Genomic DNA, 15,632 nt, shown 5'->3' with positions numbered 1-15,632 from the left:
GGTGAGAAACAGGTACATTTTTAAGTCCTTTTTACTATAAATCTCCAACTTTTACCAGCCACAACCAGTAGGTGTCGATATGTACAAAGAATGTGAATCGGCAAAAAGAAACAAGAATAATGTGGAAGTGAAAGTGGAGATTAAAAGTAAAAAAGGACTTAAAAATATCTTCTCACTTCTGCAGACTAGGATTAAACCACTGGAGTCATATGGATTACTTTCACACTGCCTTTAAAAGCTACTCTGGAGCATCTAAGTTCTGGTCACCATTCACTTGCTCTGTATGGACCTACAGAGCTGAAATATTCTTTTAAAAATCTTTGTTTGTGATCAGCAGAAGAAAGAAAGTCATTCACATATTAGCTTTGCTATCTACTACAATTCCGAATTCAAATTGTAATTGTAGTTTTGCAAAGAAATTCATGGATAGGCACAATTTATGTGTCTACAAAACTAATTTCAAGCATTTAACCGTAAGCTTTAACAACAATTACAGAAGCTCCAGTAACAAGCTATAAACAAAAGGTCTTTAAGATCATGAGAAACATAGATTCAGTCCAGTGAGTCCGAACATTGGACTGGCAGTGTAGGTAACATTATAAAATGAAATTATTATAGGTTATTATTTAAACCAGGATGCAAATAACATCTGCCTGTTTTTTTTGTGTTTTTTCATGTGAGTAATGGTAACATCACAGGTAGATTGGCCTGTTTAGCCCATGGGTGACACACAGAGAATGACTGTTTACAGCTGTTAAACCAGCAGACTGTTTAATTTAAACAGTTTAATTTACCTTGCAAGCAGGTATGGACAATAAGACACATAAATGCAGTCAGTGAACCCAGATAATCTCCCAACACCGTGTCCTAACTACACGCGACGCGACGCCGCGACACGCGATAAAAGGTATCTTTTCCATGTTAATCAGAGTTTTTGTCCTAACCAGACGCGACGGCGACACGAAGTTTCTAATTTAGAAGCGGTTCCTATTTCTCGCGACGTCGCGGCTGACAGATCCGCCCACACAGAGATCTCATTGAATGGAAGTTCTGGCGTGTCATGAATATTTAATCATCAAACATGGACGACAAGGAACTGATTGTCGAAGTTCAAAGGCATTCAATTCTCTACGATAAATCCCACAAAGACATCAGGAAAAAGGATTCCGTCTGGAGAAGCATAGCTGAAGCATTGAATACACATGGTAAGTAAGAGTTCGACACAGCTCCTGTCCCCCTCTATTCTGACATACAAACTACAGTCATGTTTGTTTTCAAATAAAATCCAGGAAAGTGTTGGTGGTTGAAATGAATGATATGGCCACTAGAACGTTATGATGATTCAAAGGCTGTTCAAATGCATTTTTTAAATGTGTCATGTAAATATGCACCATAACTTACCACAGCAGTGGCTGTGCCCGTTCCTAATGATGCCCAGCTCATGATTAGGGTCAGTACCCCAAACGCCATGATACTGAATTGGGGGAAATAGAAAGAGAGAGAGAGAGAGAATAACATAAATAGAGAGAGATGTAAGGTGAGAAGAAAACTGTTAACATAAATACAGTCAAAAGTTTGGACACACTTAACTGAAGCATTTTTTATTTAAAGGCTAATGCTTAAATGCTTGAAATTAGTTTTGCAGACAAATATAATCGGCAACAAATTAATTTAATAAATTGGACCAGATAATGAATATAAAGGAGCCAATAAAGTATTCCCTTGCTTCTTTTTGTGCCATTTCAAAGTTTTAATGACGTTCCTATTTTTTTTAAATGTGGAAAATATTAGCAACAAAGAATGTGTAGGAGTGCCCCCTTTTGACTGTAATAGTATGTAAATTCTCTCACATTTTGATGATTACATCGCCAGAACATCTGTGAAAGCGTGCTTTATCTGGAAGTAATCGCATTACACTTAAAAATTATTTTAATTTGTGAGCAAATACCTATAAGCATCTTAAAACAAGCCAATTTGCAAAACTTCTAAATCATAACACTGCATAAAACATCCGCTGAATGTCGTTCTTACATTTGCCGGGAACGTTTCGGTGACATGCTTTAATGCAAATGAGGCAATTGATATAAAATGACATCGACCTGATGTCACACATCCAATAGAAGTCACTGCAAAAAACTGAACAAAAATCAACATATTCAAACAATGAATGAGGGCGTAAAACAGTGAAAAACAAACAAACACGTGAGCATGTGAGTGACCACGTGAGTAAATAAGGAAGTACAGAGGAAATTAATGGGGTAAACGACTCCCTGATGGCCACGAAAAGGCTTCCTCAAACAGCCTTTCTCGTCAGAGCATGGTCTTAAAAGCAACAATAAAAGCGGATTGGAAGCACGTAATAATTAGTTAAGGGCACACACACGCTCACGTAGGCAGAGAGATCAATAAGCATTAGCAGGATAAGTAGGAAGGGATCTAGAGGGTCTTCCAATAAGGCGAATGGTGAGAGAGAGAGAGAGAGAGAGAGGCCTGATAACTGATTAAGGGGAGAAAGGAAATGCAGGGCTGGCTGGCGACTGGCTAAGCACAGTGCTTGATGCATTTAGGCCAGTCATTCCACAGATGTCTATTTATGCCATAATACTATGGTATCTGTGAGAAATGTACATAAGCAGGTCTCATTTTACAGAAAAGCCGTGAATGAGCGCGAATGGACGCGTTCGACACATGCACAGTACAATTGCATTGTTATATGCTACCAGACGTTAGAGGGCAGCACTGAGTCGTGTAATTTATAGGACATCTGCTCTGAAGGACAAAGAAGAAAAACTGAGGATCCACTATTAGTGGAAGCAAGAACAACAACAACAAATCAATGGAGAAAGATATATTCAAATACTACTTGACAGTACAGCCCAACTGTCCGTATTGCCACCTAGTGGACTCTATCTCAACAGTCAGGTTTGTCTGCATGTGAACACTATGGGCGGACATCCGCAGACACTTCTGATGCCGAAAAATTATGTCACGCGGATTGTGTGCAGACCGTCGTAGACAGGCGAAATATCCAAAGTATATTTAGCCTGTCTGCGACGGTCCGCGCACAACACCTTTATGTGGCTGGGCACTCACATCCATTTTGGATCGTATGCATGTTCCCTAAGGTTTAATCAAATATCTCGGCCTCTGAATGGACTAGAAGCTAAATCTATGGGTTATTGGAAAGCTGAGATCCTCCTCTTTGCATTAGTATATAACATATCATTATCAATATTTAATAATCATGCTTTTTTTCCCAGCAGATTTTAAGGGGTTTAAGAAATATAGTATAGCAGTTTATGCTTAAAATTGTAAAACAAAAGGTTAATAATTCAAAATTAAGATAAAAAGTATTTGGACCCTTTCTGGTTGTCAAATGTATGTGGAACATATCTGTAATTAATTTGATGAAGTACACCTGTTGTTACTCTGCTAGAACACCTGTGTGAACTTGATGGGAACGAGGAGTGAGGATCTAAGTGCGGGTTTATTCTTAATCAGAGTGAAAACAAACAAACCACGGGGGGAAAACTGAAACTAAAACATGAAAACATCGAAGGTACACGGACTGGATGAACACGGCAGGATGAACATGGCAAGACAGGTAACAGAGCAGACATCAGAACATGGGCAGAACATCAAAACATCAGAACCTTCCGAAACATCAAAACAACGAACGACAAGGGAATGGAGGAACAGCGGGGTTTATACACAGAGACATGATGATAACAAACGACAATCAGGTGAGAACAATGACATAGTGATGAAGGACGGGAATCATGGTGACGGCGACACGGAAAACACGGGGCAGACAACCAGGGATCGTAACAGCTTGACACCAAAAATAATTCACACATTTTTTAAGTGTGAATTATGTGTCCAAAATTGCCCAAATACATTTGGACCACTGTAAATGGCATCCTATCTCCATGTTGACATCAAATTGGCTTCATGTATACAAACATAGGAAAAATGGGTAAAAAAAAAAAATACCCAAATCACTACGAATAAACCAACAATAATTAGACAACACTTACACTGCAAGTAGCCATCGAGACTGCTTTGCCAATCCCAGGCATGCTACGAGACAGATGACCAGGTCCAAAATCAGCAGCAGCAGGTAAGTTAACCATCTAGAAAAAAACAATAAACTTGAGAACAGAAATAAATATTCAGGTTGAGTATTATTATTATTATTATTATTATTATTTTGACTTCATATTAGATGTCTTTAATATGTACTAACATTAAAATACTTACAATACAATGTATTTGTTGTGTAACTACATGTTGTTCTGCAAGATTCACATTTGCTGCTACTGAGGTTGCGGTATGGGTTGGTTCAGGAGTAGAGGTAGGGTTAGAGTTAAAGTTTAGGAAAAGGGTTAGGTATGGTTAGGTTTAAGATTAGGGATAAGGTTAAGAGTGTAACTACAGATGTAAGGGTACAATGGTACAATGCAACAACATATATGTCCATAATAATTGCACTGTAGCAAATGCTTCAATACATAGTGGTTAAAGACACCTTATATAAAGTGGCTCCTATATATGAATATTCACCTGATCATGGTGTGTGGGAGCACACTAACAGCAGGTCTCTAAATATGACTTTAAAAGTGGATCTTTAGGGCACTCTAATTATCCTTCCATTTGCTGTTATACATTCCCTGTCCACATGGTTAATAATTCAACAGAGCAAATTCATACACATAAGAATTTCATGAGCTCCAGCCTGGAATGTAAGAATGGACAAACTGCTCAACAATTCTTCCAGAGAATGTTTCCTTCAGCAATCATACATACTGTGCACTTGAACGCATTACATTTCTGTAAAAGATTAGCAAATTGGCCTTGTAGGGTGGGCAGTTGACATGGGAAGGTTGCATTTTAGTAATTCTTTAATCAATATTTTACATGCAGCTTTAAAAGGTCATATTAGGAGACTACATGGAATATTTTTACTTTTCAAAATTACACATTCATCCCACAGGACCATTTAAAATGAACTAGTGAAGGCAGTTTTTAAACTATACAAAACCTGTAATAAAACATTTTCATTATACATTCATATGTATTTACCTGAAATCTTGCTGAAAACAATTCTTTAAAAAAAAAGTCCATGGACACGTTATGCATTAACCACAATTAAAACCTGGTGCTTTGCTGTGTAACGGGCAGGTTTTCCATTCTGCATGGGTGTTACAGTGGTTCCAGGTCTGTATGGTTTGGAGCACTATTGGAATGTTTGGCAAGTATAACCACAATCCGATCAGTAATCCTAAACCATGAGGACTTAAAAAATGTCCACACATCTTAAGACAGAGAAAGAAAGAGAGAGAGTCATAGAGACAAAGGAGGAATCAAGGGAGGAAGTCCAGAGTATGGGCTATTAGATTTTGTTCAGAGTAATGGAGGAAGGGAGGTTTGGCCGTTGCTCCTCAATATCACAATCTTTTAGCTGCTTGAAACACTAGCTACCCATCAATATCTGCACTGCAAGTTCATATCATGCAGGCCTACAAATGGAAATTTAATCTTCTTGGAGGACATACAAATCAATTCAACGAGACTAACAGCTCCAAAAGGGCACGAGCAGCCTTGACCAGATGAGATCCAGCAGTATTGCCAGCAAAGATCAACACAACAGGAGTAGGCAAAAAGTTGCACCTTTATTTTATTCAGTGTGACTTAATAAATGCCATTTGTCCAGAAATCAGCATGGAGTAGTATTCTCTTGGTGTTAGAGGCATGGTTTCGATTTTACAAAACTTTGGCCCCATGTTTGAGGAATAAGGCCAAATGCATGTTTGAGGATTAAGGCCACAATTTTGAGTAGGGCCATATGGATGTTTGAGGAGTTGGGTGGCATGTTTGAGGAATAGGGCGACAAGTTTCAGAAGTAGAACCACATGGATGTTTGAGGAGTAGGTCGACATGTTTGACTAGGGTGACAGGGCAGTTTAAAATTCTGTGTCGGACCTACACTGTAGGCTTGCATAAGTCATAGTTCTGCATTAGTGTACAGTTAAATAACTGTATCATTAAAAACAAGTTCATCAATGTATGTGAACATGTTGAGATTTAGGGACATATTATTTAGTATACATGTTGTCTGGTAGTTAGCAGCTTCTCCTGGTTTGTTAAGTCATACAGGGCTGGGCAATATAGCTCTATATCTCCATATTATATATTTTTTAACCTACTGAATATATTAAAAATGTTAAAATCTAGATATAAATCTAGTTAAAAATAATGAAGCCATGCTTTACAAAGCTTTTCACAATATGAAATGTAAGGGAGACTGATTTGTAATCATTATCTACCGACTTCTATTTTTACTAATGCATATTTTTTTTTTGTGAATGGACAGGTTGTGCAAAAATTACTCCCTTAAAAAAAAAAAAAAACTTTATTCACTTTTTGGATGCTTGTTGAATGTTGTCATAATAAAGAATTATTAATGTGGGAGTGAGTCAAGTTTACTGTTATAATATAATACTGAATTATTTTTATTATTTTGAGGATTAGATTTTTTTTTAATAATATATTTCTTTTGTATTTACTTCACCTTCACCTGGAGCTTTTATTTTGACAGAAAAATTAAACAGCTTTCCTCATTACAAGTCTGGTAAAACGATAAATTCGCCTCCATTTCCGTGATAGGCCTACTGTGTGGAATTCTTAGATTTATATAATGAATTGGTGCAGTACAGATGTTTGGAATTGCGTGAAGGTGTTAACCTGCAGCACTTTGCTTTCACAATGCACGGGAACTGCCCTGAGACGCTGACACATCATGGATATCCTTCTTTGAGTGTCACGGTCTGACCGTCACCAGAGACAGTGACATCAAGTAACATTCGTGGTCCAGAGGGACACATTTTTGCTCTTAGATGATATTTTACATGCTTTACAGGAAGAAATATGAGCACTGCACAGGAAGAAATCACTGGATTTGTGTATGTTTTGTGTGGTTAGGGGTTTGAAAGAAATTCTGTAATTGTTTTAACTAAATATCTGCATATTTGCAGATGATATATTATAAAAGTTGTATTGCTATCGTTAGACAACACAGTTAAAAATGTTAAAGGGAAGTGTTGAAAAGAGATAGGGAGAATGAAACGCACGAGCACTTTCCAAAACATGAGCTCATGTGCATCTGCTCAGTCAGGGTCAGTCAGCTAGAATGAGACTTTGTTGAACACCAGTCTATTATTGTGGTAACACTGTGGCATGTAACAGCAAACGGAACATTCATTCACATATCTCAGCTCCTTCATGTGCAAAGCAGGCGGTTCTCGGGCAATCACGACTTCAGAAATAAATCGGCCAAATGGGAAAATGTATCACCCAATGCCAATCATTTTAAAATAATAAATATAGGCAGATTTATCTGCCTCGGTGATATATCGGCCAATCAATATTTTAAAGTTTTACACAGGTGTGTCTTCTTGACCCATTTTTGCTTGTAACTTCATGAAACATACAGTATATAAAAACAGCAGATGCCACCAATTAAAACAAGTCCAAAGAAAATATTAAATGAAAACATCTTAAAAGAATCTTGGAGAAAATATGACACCAATTTAGATATGTTTTTGATCATCCTGGGGGACAGTCTCTGGTTACAAAGCTGACCAATCACAGCTGTTGGGATCTGCGTAGACACTGCGTATCTGGCTATTGCATAGGCTATGACGTAACTGCTGTAGCCTGTCTGTAGCTACGCATAGCTTATGGCGTAGATTCGATGCAGAATAAATCAGCCTTAAGGAGTAGGGCAACAAGTTTAAAGAGTAGGGCCACATGGATGTTTAAGGAGTAGGGTAACATGTGTGAAGAACTGGGCAACAAGTTTAAGTAGTAGGACAAGTTTGAAGAGTAAGACCACATGATTGTTTGAGGAGTAGAGCTAAATAGATGTTTCAGGAGTATGGTAACAAGTTTGATGTGTAGTGCCACAAGTTTGAGGAGTAGGGCTACGTGGATGTTTGAGAAGTTTGGTCACATGGATGTTTGAAGAATCGGGCAACGTGTTTAACGGGTATGTCTACATGCTTGTTTGAGAAGTAGGGGCACAAGTTTGAAGAGTAGGGTTACATGCAATTTTTAGGAGTAGGGCCACATGTTTGAGAAGTGACATGTCTGAGAAATAGGAAATATTTGAGGAGTAGGACCACTTGCACATATGGGAACTAGGGCCACATGTAGGTTTGTGAAATTGTGACAATCTTAAGGACTAGGGTCACATGAATATTTGAGAACTAGGGCCACATATTTGAGAAATTAGGCCACAAGATCTGGAAAAGCCGAACACATCTTTGACCCACATCTACACCAGCAGTCTCTAGAGTGCAAGTAGCTCTGGCTTTGATCTCTTGCAAACCCTTTAAAGTGCATGCCAAGCAGATTACCCAAGAGCAGCAAATGAGCCTCAGTCCACAAACATTCTCACTTCACCAGCCTGAGGCAGCTCACCTGTAGTACTCTATAAATGCAGTTCGGTCTGCAATGGCTGCCAAATCCACTTGCACCTTGCTGGTATCTGGCATGGCTGTGAGCTGCTGGATGATGTTGTCGGCCATCTGCTGCATGAAGCGCAGGGTTTGGGTGTAGTCTCCTCGTGGAGAGAATATCTCATCCAAACGCTCCAGGTGCTCCTTCAGCCCCACCTGCATGTTACCCAAAGAGTTACCCACCTGAGATCAAAGAGAAGGAAAAACAGTTGATGATCATTACTAAGCAAATGGTAGTGATCTTGCACATTAAGGATGTAAGCATTGGCTCAATAACACCTTTCCCCTTTTACGTGAACAGAGAATGGAGGGTAAAACTGGAAAGGACAAGAAGCTATTTTAGTAGTGAAACACTACCGGACAGCTACAGCAAATACACAGATACAAGTTCTCTCTCACATAGCCATTAATCATAATTAGCTTCTGGCAAGCTGTCAAAATGGAAATATTGATGGAGTCCTGGAAATATGATGGTTTAGACAGTGAGCAAATACATGAATAAGGATATAAAGCAAAATCTATAAAATCTGGTTCGTTTTATGGACTTTGGACTATGGTACTAGCTAAACAACCTTGTCAAGAGCATGACTACTTGTCTGTTTTAGTAAAAGCTGTCTGCTTGTTTCAGAAATGTGTTTGAGTAAAACATAAACTTTGGCTGCAAAAGAAAATTGCAAAAGTGTTCAAAAGTGTAGGCTCAAAATTTGTCCAGAAAGCAAAAATAAACTAGTTTGAGGTCAGCTTCTACAGCCCCCAATGACTCTTTCCAAATGTTTTACTAAAGCTGGAGGAGAATTATGCATTCACAATGATTTTGAGGGGGCAGAATTGCCACAGACAAGTCGCCAGTGCACTACTGAAATGCTTCTACTATCTGACCTCCCACAGAGTTATGGCCATTAAAAAATGGGTACTTTTTCTTAACTAAAAGCGTTCCCTGTACAACCTTTCTCTGAAACTACTGTGTAATTATTTGGATTAGCTACCAATTTGCTGCATACTGGTCTATTATTATTGGTTATTTAAGGTTGACCTGATCCTGAACATCAAGTTAAACAAAAACGAACAAGTTTTACATGTTGGCCAAATGCTTATCCAGCCAGAATAGCCAGTAAAAAGTCTGGATTGTGAGACAACTATCTGTTCAATAAACATTGTCACAATCTGCAACGCACATGCAAATATTGTTCAATTTCTTATTATACATAAAATTATTTATATATAATTGAACAGTACATCTGTCTTTATAGGGTCTAAAATGCATTTGCATGCTGAAAAATGTCTAATGTGCTTGAGTTTGCGGGTAAGTGTTTCCCCTCTCCTCTCCCTCATTGTGTGGCATTTCTGGTAAATGTCTTTTATGCACACTCTTGGCAATAATTATTCATTACTGCTTCACTCCAGTGAAATGAAATATGTGGCACATTTGGAAAAATGCATTATCGTCTAGCTCTATAACTCACAATTTGAGACAACAGAACAGTAATTAAGATTCATAGAGCAGATTCACTGTCTCTGTGGATGGTGTGGATATTGCATCAAATAGAGTTTCAAGCATGCAAAATAGCAATCTATGCACCACTTTATTCAAAGTCGCAACAGATATTTTGGCACACAACCAGTGGCAGCAACAGCATCAGTCAATTAAAAAGCTTGGTATCTCAGAAAACTCCTCACACTCCCAATCACTTGGCCATTCATGAATTCAGTTTGGCAACCAAGCTTGGCCCTGAGATGTGGTTCTCTTTGCCCCTAAAATTTAAAGAGGGAGTTTCACTAAATCTGAAATTGTTTTTATGGTGTTCTGGTGGAGCCAAGGCAGTTTCTTTCAATCCGAATGTTGTTTTTGTTGCATCACGCTGTGAAACTTCTGCACTAGAGTGTTCATTAAGATATGAACACCCAACTGTGAAACAGTAGATAGATAATCGTTTGACTGCTATTTTTAACTGTAATTCACACTTCTCTAATAGGTTCTATAACATCAACTGATGTTTGGTGGGTCTCAAAAGAATAATACCCAACAATGGAATTACACCACAACAGAAAAAAATAAATGCTTTAAAAATGTAAAATAAATGCAATATTTATATAGGTTGCTGTGGCAGGGCGGAGGGCGGGGCCGGGTCGTGATCCTACGCACCCGGTCCGTATTAGGCTAATCAAGCCTCCGAGGTATAAATGTGGACTGCAGGGTGTCGTGCGGTAGAGAGAGATCGTTAGCGGACATGTCCGTCATGTGTGTGTTTGTGTCTTCTTTTAAGTTTCTCATTAAACTATTATTTATATTGAAAAGCCGGTTCTCGCCTCCTCCTTTATTTTGCAGACTGATGCATCTGACAGGGGGCTGGGCGCAGTGCTCTCGCAGGTGGTCGGAGGGGAGGAACGGCCAGTGCTTTTTATTAGTCGCAAGCTCTCCTTCAGGGAGACAAAATAATAGTTTAATGAGAAACTTAAAAGAAGACACAAACACACACATGACGGACATGTCCGCTAACGATCTCTCTCTCCCGCACGACACCCTGCAGTCCACATTTATACCTCGGAGGCTTGATTAGCCTAATACAGGACTGGGTGCGTAGGATCACGACCCGGCCCCGCCCTGCCACAGTTGCGAATAGGTTAAATCTTTAATATTTAACTCGATGTGTATAGACTACCTACTAAAATTTGTTAGTGAATAAGATTTTTTTTTTTAAATCGTCGTCATTCACACCTATTTGCCAATGAATAATTCAGACTATTTCATTAAAAAAACTGACTAAAGAAATTATTAGTGCGCATAGTTTTTCATTCCTTTTCTATTTTATTAACTTTCAATGCTTTTTAAGGCCATTTTGAAACTTTAACATAGCCACGACCAAGTACATGCTTAAGTAAGATGTATTGTTACTATTGTATTCACAAGCATATGTTTTTATTGTGATTGTATATAAAAAAATATAATAAATCAGAGATAAAACAATATTTAAAAATTGCTTACTCTGTTAATTTCTAATTAACAGAGAGTGAGGATGAGAGTGCGGCAGGTAGTTCTTAGATGCTGAGAATCAGCAGAACAGAGGTTGTCACAGCATTGGTAATGAACATCAGCATCACGTCAGAAGAAACACTCTGCCATCCAGCCAAGTTCACTGTTTAACTGCACATGCAACCCACCAGATGCTAAATTACACAGCCTTGACATCCAGGCCATGCTGCTAGAAACAGAACTTGTTTTTATTGTGGTTTGTTTTAAATTTAACATAGCAGTGAATTACAAATGACTGTCCAATGCCTGGCACAAATAGCATTCTAGCACATTGCTACTACATATACCGTGAAATATTTACTATATACTACTTTTTCAGAAAGTTGTATTTTAAGCGGTACACAAAATGCAATGATAAATGTATCAAAAAGCACAATTTGCAACCAAGTCTCATCAATCACATTACTATAATTACATGTTAGCAAGAATAAGTGTTATGTGCCTCGTTCTGTCTCACAGCAGCGTTTTGGTGAAATGAACACTAGAGGCAAAACCACAACTTTTATTCACGCACACAAATATCACCAGAAAACAGCAGATTAACAGTTCATAAACACTTGCTGTATTTTTTGATCTGTTACTCATACATTGCTTTCTAATGACATCAACTAACTATAACACATGATTTGATCACATAATCTACTACATTTATATGGTGATGTGGGTGTGGCCGAGCAACATCAGTGGAGAGCGAGGCTGGGAGTGGAAGAACGGTAAGGATTGACACCTGTGGGTAATTATCTCTAACAGTTGTTCTGTGTTACAGTGAGAGTTGGAGAGGGATAAAAAGGATGTCCAGACCGCCAGAGGGGAAAGAGAGAGAGACACACACAAAGCTGACTATGTGTGCATTCACGTTGTGCTGAAAAGAAAACTGTTTTGGTGTTAAAGAGGCCCTATTATGCTTTTTGGGATTTTAACTTTCCTGTAGTAGGTAACATAGCTCTTTGTGTATGTAAAATGTTTGCAAAGTTACAAAGCACAAAGTCCATGCAAAAGGAAGTTATTCTCTCCCACAGACAACACTGCTCAAGAACTAAAAGGGATTGGATTGGAATGGCTGGATTCTAGTCCAGACATTTCTTTTGTAAATGATCTACATCACTATGTAATACATTTGCATAATGCCCACCTAATGGCTACATTGGCCCGCCCTCAAACAAACGTAGTTACAGCCAAGGCCAGGATGAGCTGGGTTAGTGTTGTTGCTATGTCGAGAAGACGCTGTTTTCTTCACTACAAAAGCAAAACCTCTAAGTATCAGTGGTTAAAATTTATTTTTTACCAATATTCCTCAGCAGTACAAACACAACAAATGCCAGATTTTCAAGACAGTTACTCCTGAAAGATGGTGCAGTTCCCATTTTGTTGGAACAATCTGGCACTTCAGGATCACAAGCTGTAAGTATGCTTGATTATTTGTGGATTAATCTGCTACCGAGAGTTCAAATGCTGAGTTTTGTGTTGTAGCTAAGGTGTACAACCAGTGCACAGCTGTAGGACTCGGCTAAGCTGTGCGTTAATGTTATTGTGTTGAAATCGTTTTGCTAATCAGCTGCAGGTCCACTTTCACCTACAATTGTGTAGAAGTATGCCGATTGTTTGTCATTTTTACGATCATCAATAGTGATCAAGCGTGGAGATGGATTTATTTTTACAAAAGATAATTTTATGTCATCAATACACGGTAGTGCTCGGCTAACTTGCTATGTACTGTTATTGTTTTGGTAAGGGTTTACTATTCAGCGGTGGGCCGGCTTTTACCCAAAACTGTGTAACAAAATGGTTGATCTCAAGAGTCTTATATAATTATATAATTACAAGCTTTAATATTACGGCCGCTATTGGTAGTCCACAGCTAATGTCTAATACCCCCCAGTAATGTCCAACCGGGAGTAAGCCTCTGTTCTCCATTCATAGCTTGTTGTAAAAAGTTTGTCTACACCCATTCCAGCAAAAGATGACTAACTTAGATGCACTACTTGTTTTCTACTTGAAGCTTTGTTAGGTTCACAATAATCAACAGTGTACTTGTGAGAAAGCTACAAAATAAAAAAATAAAAAACTTACCACTGTGAAACGTCCTGTTCAAGTCGTGCTTGCGAAGGTGGTTCGGTCGATCAGCTTGTTCTATCAAACTTTCAATATTGGACTCGGGCTAGTGCTGGTATGGCAAAAACTGACACCACTGTAACCATAGTTACATTAGTGTTTACAGAGCTGCCCAGGAAGACTCAGGAGCTGAAACTCGGTTATGGTAAGGGGTGTTACATTTCCGACACACTCTACGTGGTTGACCAATCATAACAGACTAGGCCAGCTGACCAATCAGAGCAGACTGGGCATTTTGGAAAGGGGGCTTTAAAGAGACAGGAGTTAAATCACAGTGTTTAAGTCTGAGGATGAAGAGAGGGGAAAATAAATGTACAATATGAGAAAAATAATGTGTTTTTTGAACATTAAAGCATGTAAACCTATTCTAGTAGACCCCCAAAATAATATTATGAACCTGTAAATTAGCATAATATTGACTCTTTAAGATGAAAAGTGGAAAAATAAAGATTTACGAGGACTATTTACCTGGCCCCTGCTTCCTCCTCCAAAGTAACAAGAGATCTATCACACTTTACAAGCTTTTTTCAGCATGACTATGTTGTATGGTAGTTCATCTAATAGAGCATTGGAGTTTTGAATGTGGAAGACCAGCAAAGTACACAAGTTGACACGTGAGCCAAAAAGTTTCATAGATGAGCCAAGAAATTATGTTTTCTTCAGATATTGTGTTTTTCTCACACTTACTTTCATGACACCATCGGTTAGGTTTAGATGTAGGAATTAGTGTAGGGACGGAGACATTTAGTTAATTTTAGCATAAACAGACAGGGTTTTTAAGGTTATTGCTCTATCATCTTACATTTGCTTTTTATGACACTATTGGTAAGGTTTAGGTTAGGTAGGTTTTGTTAATTTTAAATTCCATAAAGCATTAACCTTAAAAAATATATATATATATATTTTTGGGAGAACATTAAACTCGCTCTTAGGGCCCCTCAGTGGACATTTCTCCATGAAACTGCAGTGAAACTGAATTTCATTTTGCAAACATGTTGCCACAGCCACGTAATTTTCAGGAGAATAGGCTGATAAATTGGCATTGCTGTAACATGACCTTATTATGTTACATATTTAAAGACAACATGAAATCAAGTTAAGAATGACTTAATAATCTTCATAATCTTTCATCAAAACGTAATAACTTGCTCAACTTCTGAAAAGACTTTCCTTTCATGTTTGGAATCACAAATCCCTTCAATTACCTGCCGCCATTCTGGTAAGTAACCCCTAATTTTCATCATTTACTCAATTCTTGATGGATAAAATCAAGTCCTGCCCTACAATTTTCTCCTGTTTCACTGAAAAATACAATACATCCAATTACGAAAGTAAAATGGGTTGCAATTGTTAAACCTGGCTCATGCTGACCCAGTTTCATCTCAGAAATAAATCTGATTACCAAGCATTTTAATGCAATTTTAAGTCTTTTTAACTTTGCAAATTCAATATAACAAAAATATTTTAATAATCAATGCATTCTGGATTACAGAGCTCTATGCAGTGTGCACTGTGGTATGCTGCACAGTTTAGTCAAAAGAAGTTAGTATGGTAGTACTGTATGCCATTCTTAATATATCCTGTAACTTCTTTTTGATGTTTGTTCTTGTATGAAACCGTTGAGCTATCCATTTCAAAAAAGGTTTAGAAGGGTTTATAAAACACAACTACCTTTAAAATTCACACTTCACAATGGCTTTGAGGAGTAGTCTGTTATAGTTGATTAGCAGTGAGTTGGAGAGTGATCCTGGCCTACACACATTCTTGAAACCCCAATTGAGTCCATCACATTTCCTGCATGTCTGTGGACAAGGGTGCATGAGGGACAAACGAACATGTGTTTGTGCTACATGTGTCTGCACTGATATACATATACACATTTTTAATCCCCATTAATGCAGATGAACGTTTAATCCCAGGCTTCTCTCTGTAATTATGGCTTTCTCTTGCCTACACACATAAATAGCAGC

General features: G+C 38.1%; 1 protein-coding gene across 1 annotated transcript in view; it reads right to left on the bottom strand.

Moving 5' to 3' along the window:
- LOC127647992 (protein tweety homolog 2-like) overlaps positions 1-15,632 on the bottom strand; it is a 55,170-nt gene that overhangs the window by 16,395 nt on the left and 23,143 nt on the right. The window contains exons 4-6 of the mRNA XM_052132544.1: positions 8,482-8,702; positions 4,038-4,133; positions 1,402-1,474 (exon numbers count right to left, since the gene is read on the bottom strand). Coding sequence (XP_051988504.1) covers positions 1,402-1,474; positions 4,038-4,133; positions 8,482-8,702 — 390 coding nt within the window. The remainder of the gene's footprint in view (positions 1-1,401; positions 1,475-4,037; positions 4,134-8,481; positions 8,703-15,632) is intronic.

The sequence above is a fragment of the Xyrauchen texanus genome, chromosome 8 (genome assembly GCF_025860055.1).
Source record: "Xyrauchen texanus isolate HMW12.3.18 chromosome 8, RBS_HiC_50CHRs, whole genome shotgun sequence".
Taxonomy (NCBI): domain Eukaryota; kingdom Metazoa; phylum Chordata; class Actinopteri; order Cypriniformes; family Catostomidae; genus Xyrauchen; species Xyrauchen texanus.
This window is presented reverse-complemented; position numbering and strand designations above follow the sequence as displayed.